At 56.1% G+C, this 16,785-nt stretch overlaps 3 protein-coding genes across 5 annotated transcripts in view; 1 reads left to right on the top strand and 2 right to left on the bottom strand.

Annotated features, from left to right (window-relative positions):
- Positions 1–7,032, top strand: part of CPNE5 (copine 5) — a 100,358-nt gene extending 93,326 nt beyond the window's left edge. For 2 of the 3 annotated variants that reach the window (XM_024248360.3, XM_054557438.2), the window contains 6 exons: positions 658–839; positions 1,738–1,865; positions 2,103–2,205; positions 2,932–2,989; positions 3,496–3,569; positions 4,770–7,032. In XM_024248360.3, coding sequence (XP_024104128.1) covers positions 658–839; positions 1,738–1,865; positions 2,103–2,205; positions 2,932–2,989; positions 3,496–3,569; positions 4,770–4,988 — 764 coding nt within the window. In that variant the 3' untranslated portion in view covers positions 4,989–7,032. Of the gene's footprint in view, positions 1–657; positions 840–1,737; positions 1,866–2,102; positions 2,206–2,931; positions 2,990–3,495; positions 4,736–4,769 lie in introns of those variants that run through there. The other variant, XM_054557437.2, reaches the window with a different exon arrangement.
- Positions 7,033–9,566: 2,534 nt separating this feature from the next.
- On the bottom strand, positions 9,567–10,269 carry LOC100457806 (pyroglutamylated RF-amide peptide receptor-like). Its single transcript, XM_009241803.4, is given in 2 exon segments — positions 9,567–9,599; positions 9,601–10,269. Coding segments are annotated over 2 exon segments (702 nt in total).
- Positions 10,270–14,031: 3,762 nt separating this feature from the next.
- RAB44 (RAB44, member RAS oncogene family) overlaps positions 14,032–16,785 on the bottom strand; it is a 35,292-nt gene continuing 32,538 nt past the window's right edge. The window contains exons 13-14 of the mRNA XM_024248359.3: positions 16,421–16,497; positions 14,032–15,202 (exon numbers count right to left, since the gene is read on the bottom strand). Coding sequence (XP_024104127.3) covers positions 15,112–15,202; positions 16,421–16,497 — 168 coding nt within the window. The 3' untranslated portion in view covers positions 14,032–15,111. The remainder of the gene's footprint in view (positions 15,203–16,420; positions 16,498–16,785) is intronic.

Here is a 16,785-nt window from a genome sequence, read left to right as displayed (position 1 = left end):
GATAGGAAGGATTGGGGGAGGCTGTAATTTTTAATAGGCTGCTTGGAAAAGATCACACTGAGGAGGTGACACTTGAGCAGAGACCTGAAGAGGCCAGGGAGAGGGCCAGGGAGTGGACATCTGGGGAAAAGTGTCCCAGGTAGAAGGAACAGCCATCTCCAAGGTCCTGAGGTGGAAATGGCGAGGGGCTGGTAAGGCTGGGACCGGCGAGTGACAGGGAGGAGGGTAGGAGATGACCTGGAGGCCAGATCATGAGTGCCTTGCGGTCTCTCGTGAGGACTTTTGGTTTCATTTTGGGGGAGGTGGAAGCATTGAGCGTTTTGGGCAGAGGAGAGGCATGATCTCTCTGAGGCTGATAGGCTCAGTCACTGCCGTGCTGGGTATGGGCTGGAGGCACAAGGGCAGAAGGAAGCGGGAGATCAGTTAGGAGACTGCTGCATCCTATAAGTAAGAGGGTGGTGGTATGGGGAGGAGGAGAGGAGGAGGAGGGATTCTGGATCTGTTTTGCTGAAGGATTTAATATGGAGTATGAGAGAAAGAGAGGAGTCAAGAATTAATAAAAGTTAGGGGTGCCCTTGGACACCCCCTTCTTCATTCTGAACCCGGGGTGACTTGGAGGGTCCAGATGGTCAAAGGTTCCCATGTCCTGTGTTACAGGGAACCCCTCACAGTCCACATCCCTGCACTACATGAGCCCCTACCAGCTGAACGCCTACGCGCTGGCGCTGACTGCCGTCGGAGAGATCATCCAGCACTACGACAGTGACAAGATGTTCCCTGCCCTGGGCTTCGGGGCCAAGCTGCCCCCGGATGGCAGGGTGTCCCACGAGTTCCCGCTGGTAGGAGGTCCCGCTGGTGGGAGAGAGGACTGACCAGGCTGGGGGTGTGGTGACAAGCTGGGGGTGGGGGGACGTTTCCCTTCCTCTGAGCCCAGGGACTTAAGGCTCAGCCTCAGTGGAGGTAGACTGCCTGCTGTGTGTAGGGGGGCTCCAGAAATCCACTCCCTTCCCTGATCACAGATGCTGCCCCTCCACGTCTGAAGCTGCCTGCCCACAGCTGGCTCTGGCTTCCTTGTTCCTGACAAGACGCAGGTGGAGGTGGAGGCGAGCTGTGGCTGACCCATCCCTCAGGGCCCCAGAAAAGTGAACAAGGTGGTGTGGGTTGGGTATCCCTGAGTCAGTGCTGAGATGGGATGACGTGGATCTCCGGGGTGATGTGGATCTCCGGGGTGATGTGGAGCATGGCATCATCTAGGCATCCCGGGCCCTGTGGAGATGATTGCACAGGCCACCCCTTTCCCTGGCTCCCATGAGCTGGGGACACTCAGGCACAGCAGACGTCCCTCCCATGCCTGAGGGTGCAAGGCGCTGTGCTGGGCCCATTATGCACGTGGACAGATCAGCCACAGGTCCTTCCTGAGTTGCTCAGACCCAGCAGTCATTTTAGGACAGTGTGGGTTTACCCAAGGTTCCCTGAGGGAAGTAGCCAGGGATCTCGGGGCATCTCTGAACAGGTACAGGGAGCCGGGTAAGGAGCAGGTTTGGACCCAGCTCACCTGAAGCACACACTGCTTCAGGATGAGCCCTGGGAGCTCCCTCCCCTGCCCCGCCACCCCACACCAGAGAAGAGCTGGGGGAGCCCAGGCCTGCAGGCCTCCCCACCTGGACTCAGTTCCCACACATCGTGCACCCCTGTCCTTCCTTCCTGGGCTCAGCCTCCCCACCCTCTGTCCCCCAGAATGGCAACCAGGAGAACCCCTCGTGCTGCGGCATCGACGGCATCCTGGAGGCCTACCACCGCAGCCTGCGCACCGTGCAGCTGTACGGCCCCACCAACTTTGCCCCCGTGGTCACCCACGTGGCCAGGTGAGTGCCGCTGCCACCACCCCCAGGTACTCGCAAGGCCTCTGTTTCCATACCAGCTCTGCCTCTGGGTGGTGGGAGGGGGTGTCTCTTCCCACGCACTTGCCTTTCAGGGAGCCCTGACCCTGAAGAGATTCCCCCAAGAGCTGTCACCCTCCAAAGTGTTCAGGGTCCTTGTTTAGAGGGGAACATGCCCAGAGGTCCCGCAGACAGACCTGAGCCCACACCTGCCCCACCCAGGAATGCAGCGGCCGTGCAGGACGGCTCCCAGTACTCTGTGCTGCTCATCATCACTGACGGGGTCATCTCAGACATGGCGCAGACCAAGGAGGCCATTGTCAACGTAAGCAAGGAGTGTGTGGTGGGGGAGGCGGTTTGAGGGGTCTCTTCCTCCCCGTTAGGGGAACCCTGGGGGTGTGCCTACCTCCTTGACTTTAGGGAAATGCTTGGAGATGACTTGGGCGTGGCTTCTCCTTTCCCTCCCTCACTGGACCCCACTGCCCTCGTCCACCTCCTGGCCTCCGGCTGCAGAGTCCGTTGCTGGATAGTGGATTCTGGGGGGTGGAAGGGGTGCCCGGATCATGAGAGAGCTGTCTGGTGAGCTCTGTTCCCACCTTTTAGTCACACTCTGTGTTCTACTCCCTCCAGACTCCGGTGGCTCCCTCATTAACCCATCTCTAGGACCGCTGCCCCCTTTCCCAGGCTGGCCTGGCCAGGTCAAAGGAGTGGGAGGGGAGGCTCAGAGTTGGGGAAGCTCAGGAACATGGCTCCCTGAGCCGGTGGTCTCCCTGTAAGAGGGGATGGGGGTGACTCACCAAAGCAGACCTGTGACCCATTCCCCCCGCCACCCTCCCTCTCTCCTCTGGGCGCAGTCTGGTTTCCTTTGCTCTTTATCTCTCAGTGCCGTCCCTCTCCCTACCCCCTTTTCTGTGTTCCTGTGTCTCTCCATGTTCACTCTCCCGTTTCTCTCCTGCTCACCCCTTCCTGTCCCTACCCCTGGTTTCTCCTTCCTGTTAACTGGGTCCCAATTGGGTCCAACCTTCCCCTGCCCCCCCATGCTGTCTCCCAGGCTGCCAAGCTCCCCATGTCCATCATTATCGTCGGCGTGGGCCAGGCGGAGTTCGACGGTGAGTCCAGCTGCTGCCCTCCCCTCCTTTCCTTCCCTAGCCACGCACCCCTGCCCCCACCCCAGATGTTTCCCCAGAGGCTGCGGTCCCCTGGGAATGACCCCTCCCAAAAGAGTGAGAGCTCCCGCCTGGGCGTGTGTGTCTGGGTGAGTGTGCAGGGTGTGGGATGCATTTGTTTGCTCAGGGCGGGGTGTGTCAGGTCTGGGTGTGCACCCACGCCCACATCCCAAGGTTGTGGGGAGGAGGCCCCAAGTCACTTCTTTCTCCTTCAGCCCTGGGAGTCTGGGGAGGGTGGTGAGCCAAAGCACTGGGCTCAAAGTCAGAGGCTCACCTGATCGGGCTTCTCCTGGCCCTTGGCCTCAGTTTCCTCATCTCTAACGCGGGGCATGGGCCAATGGTCTCAGCCCTGGATTGGCCTGGGATGGAAGGACAAGTCCACTCTCCTGCCAGGCCCAGGGGTCCACCATTAATCTCATCCCCCTCCCGTGACACTCCTCCCCTCACAGCCATGGTGGAGCTGGATGGCGACGACGTGCGGATCTCCTCCCGGGGGAAGCTGGCTGAACGCGACATCGTCCAGGTGAAGCCCAGGCCTTGCCTGCCCCATGGGAAATTCAAGAGCCCCTCTAGCCAGGCGGACCTCACACCCCCCTTGGGGGCTTCCCTGGTGAAAAGCCCGGGAGGGAGGCACTGGGAGCCCCAAAGTGGCCCAGCCACCACCGAAGGCAGTAGGAGTCAGTCCTCCGCCATGCTGTGCTCTGGGCTGGGCCCCTCTCTGTCACATCTGGGACACACTCCTAACATTGTGGGTGCCCAGCCAGAGGCCAGAACCCTCTGCCAGCCCTTCCTCAGCCCCCAGGCCTCTGTGATCAGCCTCGTTCTGGTTTTTTTCTGCCTCTTGAAGGCCGAGGCAGTGTCTTTAGTGTTGCTGCAGCCTTCTGCAAGAATAGGCATTGCTCGGTTAACTGAATCAATGTAAACATCTCCATGAAAGATGCAAATATAATGAGCAGAAAGATCTTTGTCCTCAGGGAATTCCCATGCAGTCATGCGGAAGAACGCACCCTCCGCAAGCACTTGCCCCACTCATCCCCTGCAGAGGAGGCCCTAGGGCTTAGGAGATGCAGAAGACAAAGCTGACATCCTCCATACCCCCTTGGTTTAAAAATTGGGGCCCAGTATCCCAGGTGTGGAGACCAAACATAGGTGGCTGGAAAACAGAACAAGACAACCTGGGAGGTGGGACCGGCCCATGCTAAGGCCTGGAGGCAGGAGTGAGCCAGAAGAGGCACTCAGGATGGAGGGCACCCCCGGGAAGAAGCCAGATGGGCCTGGCATTAGGCATTGGCCAGATTAGCCCCAGAGAGAAAAGGAATGAAGAGAGGCTAGAGAGAGAGGGCTCTGCTGGACAGGTCAGGGAAGACCCAGGAGGGCACGTGCCCCAGAAGTCAGGGATTCCGTTGGCATTTCGGAAGCACCTACTGAGTGCCTGTGCTTAGTGCCGAGGTGGAGAAATCTTGTTCAGTGGTGTGTCCTGGTATGGAATAGGGCTCAGTTTTTGTCGAGTGAATGAAAGAATAGTGACTATGACTATTGTTACTTACTGCCCAAACCCAGGCAGTTGGGGGATACAGTCCCTCAGGTAATTCAGAAAGGTAGGGGGATTGAGTCAAGTGAGCAGAGGCTGGGAGGGGGGTGGGGATGCAACCCCAGGCCTGGAGATTTTGGGGGCCAGGGTCCCACAGGAGGCACTGCCTGACCCTGCCCTCCTACTTGCCAGTTTGTGCCCTTCCGGGACTATGTGGACCGCACAGGCAACCACGTGCTGAGCATGGCCCGCCTGGCCCGAGACGTGCTGGCAGAGATCCCCGACCAACTGGTGTCCTACATGAAGGCACAGGGCATTCGCCCGCGTCCCCCACCCGCAGCACCAACCCACTCGCCCTCGCAGTCCCCAGCCCGCACGCCCCCTGCATCCCCCCTGCACACGCACATCTGAACATGGTCTCAGCAGGCAGGTGGCTGGGGCCTGGGAGAGGCCAGGTGAACAGGAGGCCAGGGCCCCAGACTCCCTGAAGTGGGCCTGCCCGGCCTTTGGGACATCTGTGTGCCTGGGAGGCTGCCGGGGGTGGGGCTTCTGAAGACCCCTCCTCAATTTCTTGGCCTCACTTATTGCCCAAACCCAGGGAGTTAGGGGGGTACCGGTGAAAGAGGGATACACAGGGACCCAGCCCTTCTCTTCTTCCCCAATACCTGGCTTTAACCCAGCCAGGAAGGTGTAAACAATAAGGGTGATTGGGGTCCCTGTTGCCCACCCCCGGCAATCCTATTTGCTTACCTGTCACCCTGAAGCCTGGGCTTGGCCTCCTCCAGCCCCCCATCTCCGTCCCATCCCCCCATGGTGTCTACTCCTGTCACTGAGCCCCGCCCTGTGGTCTATCCTGAGCCCGATTTCCAGGGAACCCCATGAAGCTGATGGGTTTGCAGGAAGGCCTGAACATGTGCGCCCTCCCGGGGACACTGGATGCACTGGGAGCCCCCGGGGACCCATGGGGTGCTGTAATCATGGACCGTAGGCCATGTGATGGGCCTGAAGTGGAGGCTGCTCAGCACAGAGCCCTTTCTGGTGCCTCTCGAGCTCGGTACGATGCAAGTTCTAGACACACAGATGGCCTGTGGAGGCCTCTCCCTGGTGTGGGCCCACAGGTACTTCCATGGTTGGCTCCTGGCTTCAGGGATCCCCTCCTCCCTCCAGAGGCTTCCCAGGGCCCTCGGTGCCCACGCCTCTGCCCACCTGGAGGCCTGAGTAAGGAGTGGCTCAGCCCCACGTTCCCACACTGCTCCTGCTCTTTGCCCCGTATCCCATGAGGCTAGGAGACAGGAGTCCTGGGTTTGAGCCCTGCCTCCCCCCACTGTCTAATGTGGGAATCTAAGCAAGGCCCTTCTACCTTTTGGGCCTCAGTTTCCGTGTCTGTATGACAAGAGGGTTGACCAGATGGCCCCAGGTTTTCCTTTAGGTCTGACGTCCTGAGGGTCATTCATCCCATGCCCAGCTCCCCCCATCCTACTCCTAACCGATGTGACCCTACTCGAGGCCGCCTTGGCTTTTGGGTCACCCTGTCCCATCCCATCACCCCAAACACACCCTAGTCCTTCAGCCTTGGGCTCTGGCATCTGAGCCCGAGCTCCTGCCCCTGCTGTGGGAAAGGTGGGGAAGAAGGGGATCTCCCTCCTGGGCCCAGCCAGCCACCCAGCCTTTGCCCACTCGGGGAGCAGGTCATGCATGCCTGTCCCTGTTGCCGCATGGAGCTCCTCAGCCCACTGACCTCTCCGTGCCTGGTGCAGGCCAGGCCCCCATCTTCTGCCTGCCTCCGCTTCCCCGTCATGCATGGTGGTGGTGTTTCTACGGTGTCTGGTTCTGTGCCCGTCTCTGAGACAGTCTCTGTGTGGAATTTGCCTTAAACTGAAGTAAATTTGGTTCTTTTAGTAAAGCACGAAGTTTTTCTTTCTTCTCTGAAAAATAGCACTGATGTTGCTGTTTGACAGGGTCTAGTTCTCCTCTGAGGCTTCCTTCAATTGTTTGGTTCAGTGAGATTTACAAGCAAAGGCCGCGTGCCACACTCTGTGCTAGGCATTGAGGATGCAGCCATGAACAAAGCACGGACCCTGTCCCCGCACGGGGCTTACAACACACACACAGATAATACGGGAGAGACACAGCAAACATATCAACAAATAGGCTAGTGACATCATTTCAGGTGGTGGCAAGAGTTCTAAAGACACATGAGGGAGAAGGAGGGTGATGTTTTCGATGAGGTGGTTGGAGAGGGCCTTTCAGAGGACGTCATGGTTGAGGTGAGCCCCCAGGAAGTGAGACAGGGAGCCACGCTGATATCTGGGGAAGGAAACTCTAAGTAGAGGGACCAGCAGGTGCAAAGGCCCTGTGGTAGGAGCATCCTTGGTGCATTTGCAGGAGAGCGAGGCCGGTGTGGCTGGAGCTGAGTGCAGGAAGGGAAAGTGCTAGAGATGGGGTTGGAGAGGTGAAGAGGCCGGAATGCACGGGCCGCGCAGGCCATGATGAGGCCTTTGGCATTTACTGAGTGAAACGGGAAGCCATTGAGGAGGTGAGAGAGGTGAGTAACATCATCAGAATTTCCTCTAAAATAAATGGATTGCTTTGTCGCATTTGATCACTCATTCACTCATCTCTCAACAAGTATTTACCAAACATGAGTGCCAGGCCACACTCAGGTATTGGAGACCATGCTGGAGATGCACACACAGAATTGCACCCTCGGGGTGCCCCTGCTCTGGGGCAGTGAGCGAGGAAATACTACAACCGTGGGATACTGATGCCAAGCCATCAGGAGGGGCTGGGTAATCTGTGGGCACCAGAGTCACCGTGCCATGAGGAGGAGTCTGGCGTCCCCTGTGCAATGGGGTCATCACCACCACCCCCATCCTTGCAGGGTCATTGCGTGGCCAGAGTGACGAGTACATAAGGTTGCATGTGACATATGTGACATGCGTCCAGGACCCACTGCATTTTAGGTGCCCAAGAAACACTGTTTTCCTCTTGTTCCTCTTCACATATAAATCCCTGTGGCCATCAGGGACCAGGATCATAGCAAAAGGGGATTTCTCCCTTCTCTGGGCAAGTTTGTTCCCAGATTAGCCCTCCAGGCAGCCATTCCCACCCTGAACATCACAAGAAATTTGGAACTAATTATACCAAGTTTGGGACTTGTTTACTTCTTATGATACCAAAGTTTGGGACTTGTTTACTTCTTATGATTTTGTAGTAAATGGGTGCTGTCCCTATAATTACATGCGCCTGTGACTTACATTCTGATACGCTTTGAGTGGGAACAGGGCGGGGTCACAGCTTGGAAGGAGGGAAGTTCCCATAACCAGCAGCTCATGTCACCTCACCACAGGGGCCGTGGGAAAGTGTCAGAAGAGGGTGCTTGCCTGGAAGGGGGACTGAGGCGCAGAGCCACTGCCAGGGGCGGGACGGGACGCCAAGAGCATCTTTGCTGTGCCCGACACCGTAGCATCTTGTGGATTCTTTCCCAAGGTGTGTTCCACAGAATACTGGCTCCCTGGCATGGAGTTTGGGAACCTGCCTGCTGTGCGTCCCTCTCGAGAGTCTCAGTGGCCTTTTGGGTGTTCAAGGCTCTGGTAAGTCCTACAGCAAAGGGACCAGTTTGATTTGGTTCAACCCAGCGTTTCTCAAGCTTTGTATCACAGAGTCAGTGTGTGTGTGTGTTTTGCTGGTAACACCGTCACCAAGCAGAACGTGCTGTCTTGGGAATTTCAGTAGAGACAATCTCCCCGGTTTCCAGGCCAAAACAGAAGTCTGAAGCCTGCTCTGAGCAGGCCAGAGGGAGGGCACTGAGGGTGGGAAAAATGGAGGCCTGAAATTGGGCTCTGGAGAGAAGAAAAGGGCTCTGACAGGGATCCCTGCCCCAGGTGCTTCAGGAAGAGAAGTCACCGGGAAGAAAGGAGGGCTTCAGACATTCGCAGTCCCGGACTCATGGCTGCATGGTTGACTGGATTTTTGTCCCCCTATTGGACTGAGGGGTGTGTGGAACAGGGCTGGAGGGATGGGCAGAGAGGGGAAAGGCTGTCCTGCCTCTGAGCTCACCCCCCAGGCTGTGGCTGGCCCTCTGCTCCCCCTACTCAATCTCCTGGCCTTCAGGATTAAGGACCCTAGGCTGTTACCCCCCAGATCATTCTCCACCCACTTCTCTGCCTTTGGAAGCCCCTCTGTCCTCCTCTTGTCCACTCACCTCAAATACCCCTGAATTAATACAAATAAAATAATAATAGTAGCAATGACCAGCACACATATGCACTTACTAAGCATCCTTCTAAGCACTTTACATGTGTTTAGCAAATTCATCTTCATAACAACCCTGTGAAGAAGGTAGGTACTATCATCATCCCATTTTCCAGATGAGAACACTGAGACACAGAGGCTCAAGATCACACAATTAGAGAGCAGTGGAGCCTACAGAGATCTGAGCCTGAAGGTGCAGTGGGAGGATCCATCTGGTTACTTAGAGATGTGAGATCTAGCTGAGCCATTTAGTTGCTTTGTGACCTTGGTTGGGCCATCTGCCCTCTGGGTCTCAGTCTCTCCACTGGTAAAATAGAGGGGGTGGGCTGTCAGGTCCCTAAGGGTCTTCCCATCTCCCTTGAATCTCAGCCCATCCATCAGCCTATACTTTTAGACCCCTGCCAGACCCCACAGGCCTCCTGAGGCCCTGTCATGGCCAGGCTGGACAGTCGCCACCACTGAGGCTGCCACTCCCACACCTCTGGGATGTCTGGCCATCATCGGCCTGCAGAAGAGGTCCCTGAGTCCTGCCTGGAAGGGGCGGGAGAGGTAGAAGCAGAGGATAGGGCTGACAGCTCAATTGGAGTAGGCCACGATGGTGCAGAGGCTGGAGGCCACAAAAGCAGCCGGTGTGGCAGGCAGGTGGCCCATGGCTGCCACATAGCCCAGCATGGAGCAGGGTCCCCACATCAGCACAAAAACCACCAGCACCACAAGGATGAGCCCTGTGTTCTCTTAATGCTCCTGGATGCTCTCTCCCATGGGACCTTTGGGGCTGGGTCCACAGGAGCCAGCTCACATGGCTGAAAGAGCAGCCCAGCCCCAGCATGCATGGCAGGAAGGCCAGGGCTCCCAGCAGGCTGAAGTAGCAGGAGGTCCCAGCAGGGCTCAGGAGCAAGAGACAGGTCTGGGTCTCGGGAGCCCCCGCCATCTCCTCCTCCACTGCCACCCTCTGGAACAGCCAGTTCGGCAGGGATGCTGTAAGGCCCAGGGCCCACATGGCCCCACGGAGCAGCAAGCGGGTGCCCCAGCCAGCTGGGAAGGCCAGGTCAGGCCAGGCCACAGCCACAGGGCGCAGGAGAGCCGTGGCCACCATGCTATAGAAGATGCAGAACGTGGTGGCTGTGTTGGTGGCCTGGCTAATGGTGCAGATGGCAGGGCCCAGCCACCAGTTGTGCTGCAGGAAGCTCAGCAGCAGCACAGGCACCACGCAGGCCACGAAGAGCAGGTCAGATAGCGTGATGTTCATCATAAGGCTGTGGGTCAGGGCGTGGAGCGGGTGGGGGGAGCCCGGACCCCGGCCCACCACCAGCAGCATGAGCCCATTAGCTGACAGCCCCACCAGCAGGATGAGGCTACAGACCCCAGCAAAGATGAGTCGGAGCAGTCGCTCAGGTGTGGCCGTGAGCTGAGTGGTGAACGTAGCATTGGGCTCCATTCTCCTGTTTCAGACACACAAGGACAAAGTAGAAACCAGCCAGCCCCAAAGGCCGCCTTCCCTGTTCCTGCTGAGCCTCTATTTTTCAAAGACCCCTGCATGTAGTGGGCCGAGATAATGCCTGTCCTTGGCACACATTAGCCCCTGCAGACCTCATGACAACCCCATGGGATGGACTCCATCAGTACCCTGGGTTCAAATCCTGCCTCTGCTACTTGCTAGCTCCAGTATCCTGGGAGTTATTTATTTATTTATTTATTTAGAAACAGAATCTCACTCTATCACCCAGGCTGGAGTGAGATCTTGACTCACTGCAACCTCCGCCTCCTGGATTCAAGCGATTCTCATGCCTCGGCCTCCCAAAGTGCTGGGATTACAAGCATGCGCCATCGCACCTGGCCCCTGGGAGAGTTACTTAATGTTTCTCTACCTCAGTTTCCTCAGCTATAAGAAAGCAAGGAAATAAAAGAAATAAAACAGACGTCAATAGTAACTATCATAAGTGGTAAGACTAGGGTAATTTTCATTTTCTTCTTTAAAATGTATTTCTAAAATTTCTGCAGGGAGTACACATTTCTTTCATAATCTGATAAATATATATGTGCATACATACACACACACATATGTATCTATTTTTTGACAAACAAAAACCCTGCCCTGTGAAACAAGCAGGTTTAATTTGAGGTTCAAATGGAAAAGTGTGTCTGAAAGGGCTTTGAGAAGGTGTGAAGCCCCTCCCAGTGGTTTCCAAGCTTCTCTGCACTTTGGGATCACCTGGGGAGTTTCAGAAATACAGAAGCCTGGGTCCCACCCCCAGAGACATGACATAGTTGGTCTGGGCTTTGGCATTTTTGAAAGATCCCAAATAATTCTAAGGGCAGACCAGCTTGGGAATCACTGCCCTCTAGGTTATGCTGTGCAGGCCCCTTGCAGGGTGGGGGAGTCTGCACCTAGTGGTCAGACCTTTCTTCTCACCCCGACTCTGTCCCACATGTCAAGGGCAGGGGGAGTCCCCGATTGGGAGGACTCTGGCTAGAAGATGGGATGTAGACATCCTAGAGCCAGCCCAGTGGCTGACGTCACCATTGGCCGCCCTCCAGGCCAGGCCAGGGCCCGGGAGCTTTAGCTGGAGAGAGGCTTGCCTGCTAACTCAGTACATATTTCCTGAGCATTTGCTCTGGACTAGATTCCAGGAATCCAGCAGCAAACAAGACACAGCAGAGGAGCCCTCATTGGAGTTGCCCTCCCCTTTTCTACCACACCGGGGTGGGGGCTGGAGACACTCTTCTCCTGCGGGCTCAAAGCCAGGTTTGAAGGAGTCTCTGAGTCCCTCCTGCAGAGCCCCAGCCTGGGGAACTTGGCTTGGTCTCTGGGGCCCCAGGGCAGCAACGTGCCTGAAGGCAGCTGAGGAGAGACTGGAGAGGGGGCCTCTGTGACTTCTGATGTCGGCCACCCTCCCGGGTCCCACCAGCTTCAGGGACGGCAGGAGGAGGGGAAATGAAGGACCTGTCCTGGATGAAGGCTGTCATCCAGCCACTTTCCTGGCATTTATCACTGCCTTTTCGTCTCTTTTTCCTGGTCCACACCCACCAATGACATGGACTATTACTGGAGAGGAATTGGCAGGGAGCAATACGAGGCTTCAGGGACCTGGCCCCTGCTTCCCCAAAGCGTTCGCATCTTCCTGTAAGCAGTTGCATAACTTCAGGGTTAAGTCTGTGGGTATCAGCGTTTGGGTTTAACACCGGCTCCAGCACTTACTTGCTACGTGACTCCGGGGAAGTTACTCAGCCTCCCTATGCAGTACTTTCCTCTTCTGTAAGATGGGGGAGCACGCCTGATGGTGTGAGGGCTAAATGAAGTAACACGAGCTAAGTGCTCAGAACAGTGCCTGGCATACGGTAGGCACTGGGTAAAGGAGGGATGTCATTCTGCCCCTGCTCAGCCTCAGTTCCCAAAAGCCCTCTTCTCTTAGAGCTCCTGCCCAACCTTCATTCTCTCCCCATGCCCTCCTTTCTCACTCCACAGCCTGAGTCCCATCAGCCCAGTCCCACCCTCCTTTTCTTAATCAGACTCTGGCTAAGCCTAAGCCAGAGCCCCCTTGGCTGACATGCCCCAAGAACTCACCACTTGCCTGGAAGTTCACCTGAAGTCTACCTCGAGTTTCTCCTGCTGCTGTCGTTGCCTGCTTTGTGCTACTCTGAGGTTCCTGGGTCCTGTTCCCTGGCTTGTGAGCCCTTTGACAGCAGGAAAGGCTGGTGGTCCTTGCACAGCTGTGCCCTGCCCAGCAGATGGATCCGGCCCGAGAAAGCCAAAAGAGGGTTCTGAGCAGTGTGGAGTTTCTCCCAGAACCCCACCTCCTGCGAACCTGAGTTGCCTGAGGCCAGAGCAGAGTTGAGATGAGACAGGGAGGCCTGGGGGCCACTCCCGTACCAGGCCCCCAAACAACAGGGGCTATGTCTGCTCTACTGCCTCTCCCAGGAATCACACCCTGCCTACCTGCCTCATTAACTCCCTGGCCCACAGGACAGAGATGTTGGTGCCTGCCAGGTCCCTGGGCCCCAGAGAAAGAGCCATTAGCAACACAGGACCTGTCTCCCATCCTCACCCAGGGCCAGCATCACTCACTCCAGCCCACACCCCTCTCTCTCTCTCTCTCTCTGAGCACACCACAGTCTAGAAACTGCTCAGTTCAGGGGCAGGCTTGTGGGCTGCGGGAGGGGACCCAAGATGGGAGAAGACATTGGGGTAAAAAGGATCAGTGAAGGGCCCAGTAAAAGAATCAGCTGGAGGGCCGGGCGCCGTGGCTCACGCCTGTAATCCCAGCACTTTGGGAGGCCAAGGTGGGTGGATCACGAGGTCAAGAGATCGAGACCATCCTGGCCAACATGGTGGAACCCCCGTCTCTACTAAAAATACAAAAAATTAGCTGGGCATGGTGGTGGGCGCCTGTAGTCCCAGCTACTCAGGAGGCTGAGGCAGGAGAATGGCGTGAACCTGGGAGGCGGAGATTGCAGTGAGCCGAGATTGCGCCACTGCACTCCAGCCTGGCGACAGAGTGAGACTCCGTCTCAAAAAAAAAAAAGAATCAGCTGGACCATGGGAATCGTCCACATGGAGTCTGGAGGTTGAATGGAGTCCGTTAAGGGAACTAATTCAACTTTGGTGGCTTCAGACACTGGGATCTTCTCTACCTCACCTTTGCCAAACATTACCTAGCTTCTGCTTGTGTGCCTCACTGCTGAGGCTCGCTGCTGCTGAGACGTTCCTTTCAGAACTGAGAAGAGGGGTTGGGGCCAGGGTCTAAGACTGTGTGATGCAACAGCCCTCTGTCGCTCCCTCTTTCTCCTTCGTTCTCTCTCTGTAACTCTGTTCCTTGAGCTGTCTTTGCTTGTCCCTCTACGAAACTGGGGTTTCCATTGATTCAGCCAGGAAATTCCCTAGTACCTGAAGGATTACAAAATACCAAACCCAGGCTGGGGGCAGTGGCTCACACCTGTCATCCCAGTACATTGGGAGGATCACTTGAGCCCAGGAGTTTGAGACCAGCCTAAGCAACATAGCAAGACCTTGTTTTTGCAAATAACTAAAAAATTAGCTGGATGTGGTGGCATGTGCCCGTGGTCCCAGCTACTTGGGAGGCTGAGGTGAGGGAATCACTTGAGCCCAGACAGTTGAGGCTGTAGCGAGCGGCGATCACACCAATGCACTCCAGCCTGGGTGACAGAGAGAGACCCTGTCTCAAAAAACAAACAAACTCAGTGCCTGGCACGTGTTGTATATTCAATTTGTGGTGATGGTAAGATGTGACAGACATACAAACACAGACCATGGCAGTCTCTCCAAGACTCTAAAGCAAGCTCTCCGAGGGCACTGGAAACCCCAGCCCTGGCTGACAAGGTGCAGCCACCATTCAGGAGGTGAATCTTATGGAATTCTGGAAACTTCCGCAAAAGCTCCAAAGAGGAGTGTGTGAATGATTCTGAGTCTAGGCTCCCCAGCTGCTTGGACCCCCCCAGCCACACCCTAGCTGCCCCTCAAATGCATCCAGAGACTGACAACTCAGGCCAAAGCCCTGTGCTTGGGGACACCGTGGCATTGGAGCAGGGGGCGGGACCTCCAAATGTGACCCCTGGGAGGTGTGTTTTGTATCATGGGGAAAGGGAGTGAGGTTGGGGCTCTGGAAGACAGGAGGGTATCAGGGCATATCAGAGGGCTTCGGAACATTACTCTTCCCAGGAACTGGATTGTGCTGGGAAGAAAGCCCATGCTTGCAAATAGTAACAGCGAGGGAGACCAGGCCAACAGCGCCCTGCCAGGAAGAGCACAGAAGGACCGCTCTAACACCGAGCAACTTGTGATTAACAGGGTACACCAATTAGGAGCCAGCAGCACCCAAGGGAGCTCCTTGGGAAGTTTCTCTCTTCCTCCTCCACATCTCTTTTTTCTGATTATGTATTGAATACCGTTATTGCTGAAAATCTGAAAATACAAGTATGTGTAAAATGGAAAGTAACACCCCACCCCCCAACATTCTCCCTATAATTTTACACCCACAGATGTGTGGCCAATATTTTGGTGTATTTTCCTTAAGTCGTTTTTCTAGACTTTTTCTTTCTTTGGGGTGTTTTGTTATACCCCTGCCCCCCAAGCCTTGATCACTCAGCAAAGCCCTCCTTTGGATGATGCGGCCCTGCTCTGGGATCCGAGTCCTGAGTTGAGAAGGGTTTTCCTGAACCTCCAAGCTGGTCCTCTGTGTCACTGCTGTCCAGGAACAAAGGACAGGAGCTGAGGGACAGGAAACCCCACGGGTGTCCATCCTACCCGGGACAGGACAGGTGATCAGGAGCAACAGCCGAATCTCTTGGGCGGCCTTTTGGGGGCCACCTCCACCAGCAAGTCCTTCAGGCCTTCTTCTTGCATCCTGAGTGACCTATGTGACAGTGCCAGGCATCAGTCCTCTCTCTCACCTCCTAGGGGCAGCACGGATGGGCCCATGGGTGCAGCTGGGGGCTGGGAGGCTGCACCCGCAACCCCCACACCAGCTCTGCCCCTGCCCTGCATTCCACATGAGACCCAAGGAATTGAGTCACTGAGACTTTGACCTTCTATTTCTGGCCTACTATGTGCCGGGCACTGTGCAGGACTCTGACTATGACAAAGAAGCCACCATTCCCTCCCTTGAGTAGTGAGAGAGACAGACAGGAAAAGGGGTGACTGCAGCCCAGGAATGATGGGGAGGTACACACGGACTTCACACCAGGTCCTGGAGGAATCTGGGGAGGAAGGAGATGGTGACCGAACTGAAAACTGAGCCATGGACAAGGTTTGCCAGCAGAAAGGGTTGGGGAGGTGCATCCCGGGCAGAGGGCTATGGCTCAGTGCCAAGAGAGAGCTTGGAGGCTGGGGAAGCAAAAGAAGTCCATTCATTTCTTCATGATATATTTACTGTGTGCCAGATGGTGCTCATCTGATCTAGCTCCCCTCATCCCTTACTCATTTTATTCATTTATGGAGCACCTAGGTCCCAGGTATGGGGAGAGGGGCTGAACAAAACAGACATGGCCCTGCCTTCCTGGACAACAAGAAAACAGATAAATGCATATATCATTAATATGTGTCATGTCAAGAAGGGCCATGAAGGACAGAAACAGGGGCTGTGATCCAAAATAGTGATGGGGGTGGGTGATCAGGGAGGGAGTCTCTGAGTGGCTGGAACTTAGCGAGTGTGTGTGTGTGGGTGTGAGTGAATGTGTGTGTGTAGGGGTGGGGGAGATGGCACTAGAGATGCTGCAGGCCATGGCAAAGCATTTGGATTTTAATGGAAGCTACTGGAAGGTTGGGAGCAGAAGAGAGACACTTCTTTTCTCAGCCCTCTTTGCAAATGAAAAAACTGAGGCTCAGAGAGCCTAAGTGCCTGTGGGGGGTGATTCAGCGAATGGGAATGGCAGAGCTGGAGTCAGGAGACTCTCAGTGCAGGGCTCTCTCTCCCCTCAGACTGGTGAGCCCAGGTCTTTAACTAGGTGCTTCCCTGACCCATTTCCTCAGAATGGGCCTTCCGGTCCCACCCGGGAGTCAAGAGTGGGGCTGGAGGTGTCCCAGAGGATTCTGCAAGGGGGCGTGGGGGCGGCAGGGGGCGGGCAGCACTTACCTGGCCAGGTTTACTACAGGCTCCAGGATGTTGTAACCCAAGGCGGCACTGCACTCCCCAAAATAGACCCCCAGTTCCTGCAGGCCAGACAGGGAGGGGCATATGTGCCTTGGGAGAGACAACTGAAAGGCCAGGCCATACCCCGCCACTAAAGTCCCGGCCATCAGAGTCCCAATGCATCCCTAAGCCGACCTCAGTGGCGAGCAAGACAGCCCCATCTCAGCGTGGGCCACGGTCCCTGGCTGGAGCCCTTTGCCCGCTGTCCCTTCACCCCGGCTGGCCAAGGTGTCAAGGAAGGCATTGAAGAGACATTTCACAGCCTTTGGAGTGGCGTGGGAAGCCTGCATCCCAACTTGGAGAAATGC

This window comes from Pongo abelii, chromosome 5 (assembly GCF_028885655.2).
Source record: "Pongo abelii isolate AG06213 chromosome 5, NHGRI_mPonAbe1-v2.0_pri, whole genome shotgun sequence".
Classification (NCBI taxonomy): Eukaryota; Metazoa; Chordata; class Mammalia; order Primates; family Hominidae; genus Pongo; species Pongo abelii.
This window is presented reverse-complemented; position numbering and strand designations above follow the sequence as displayed.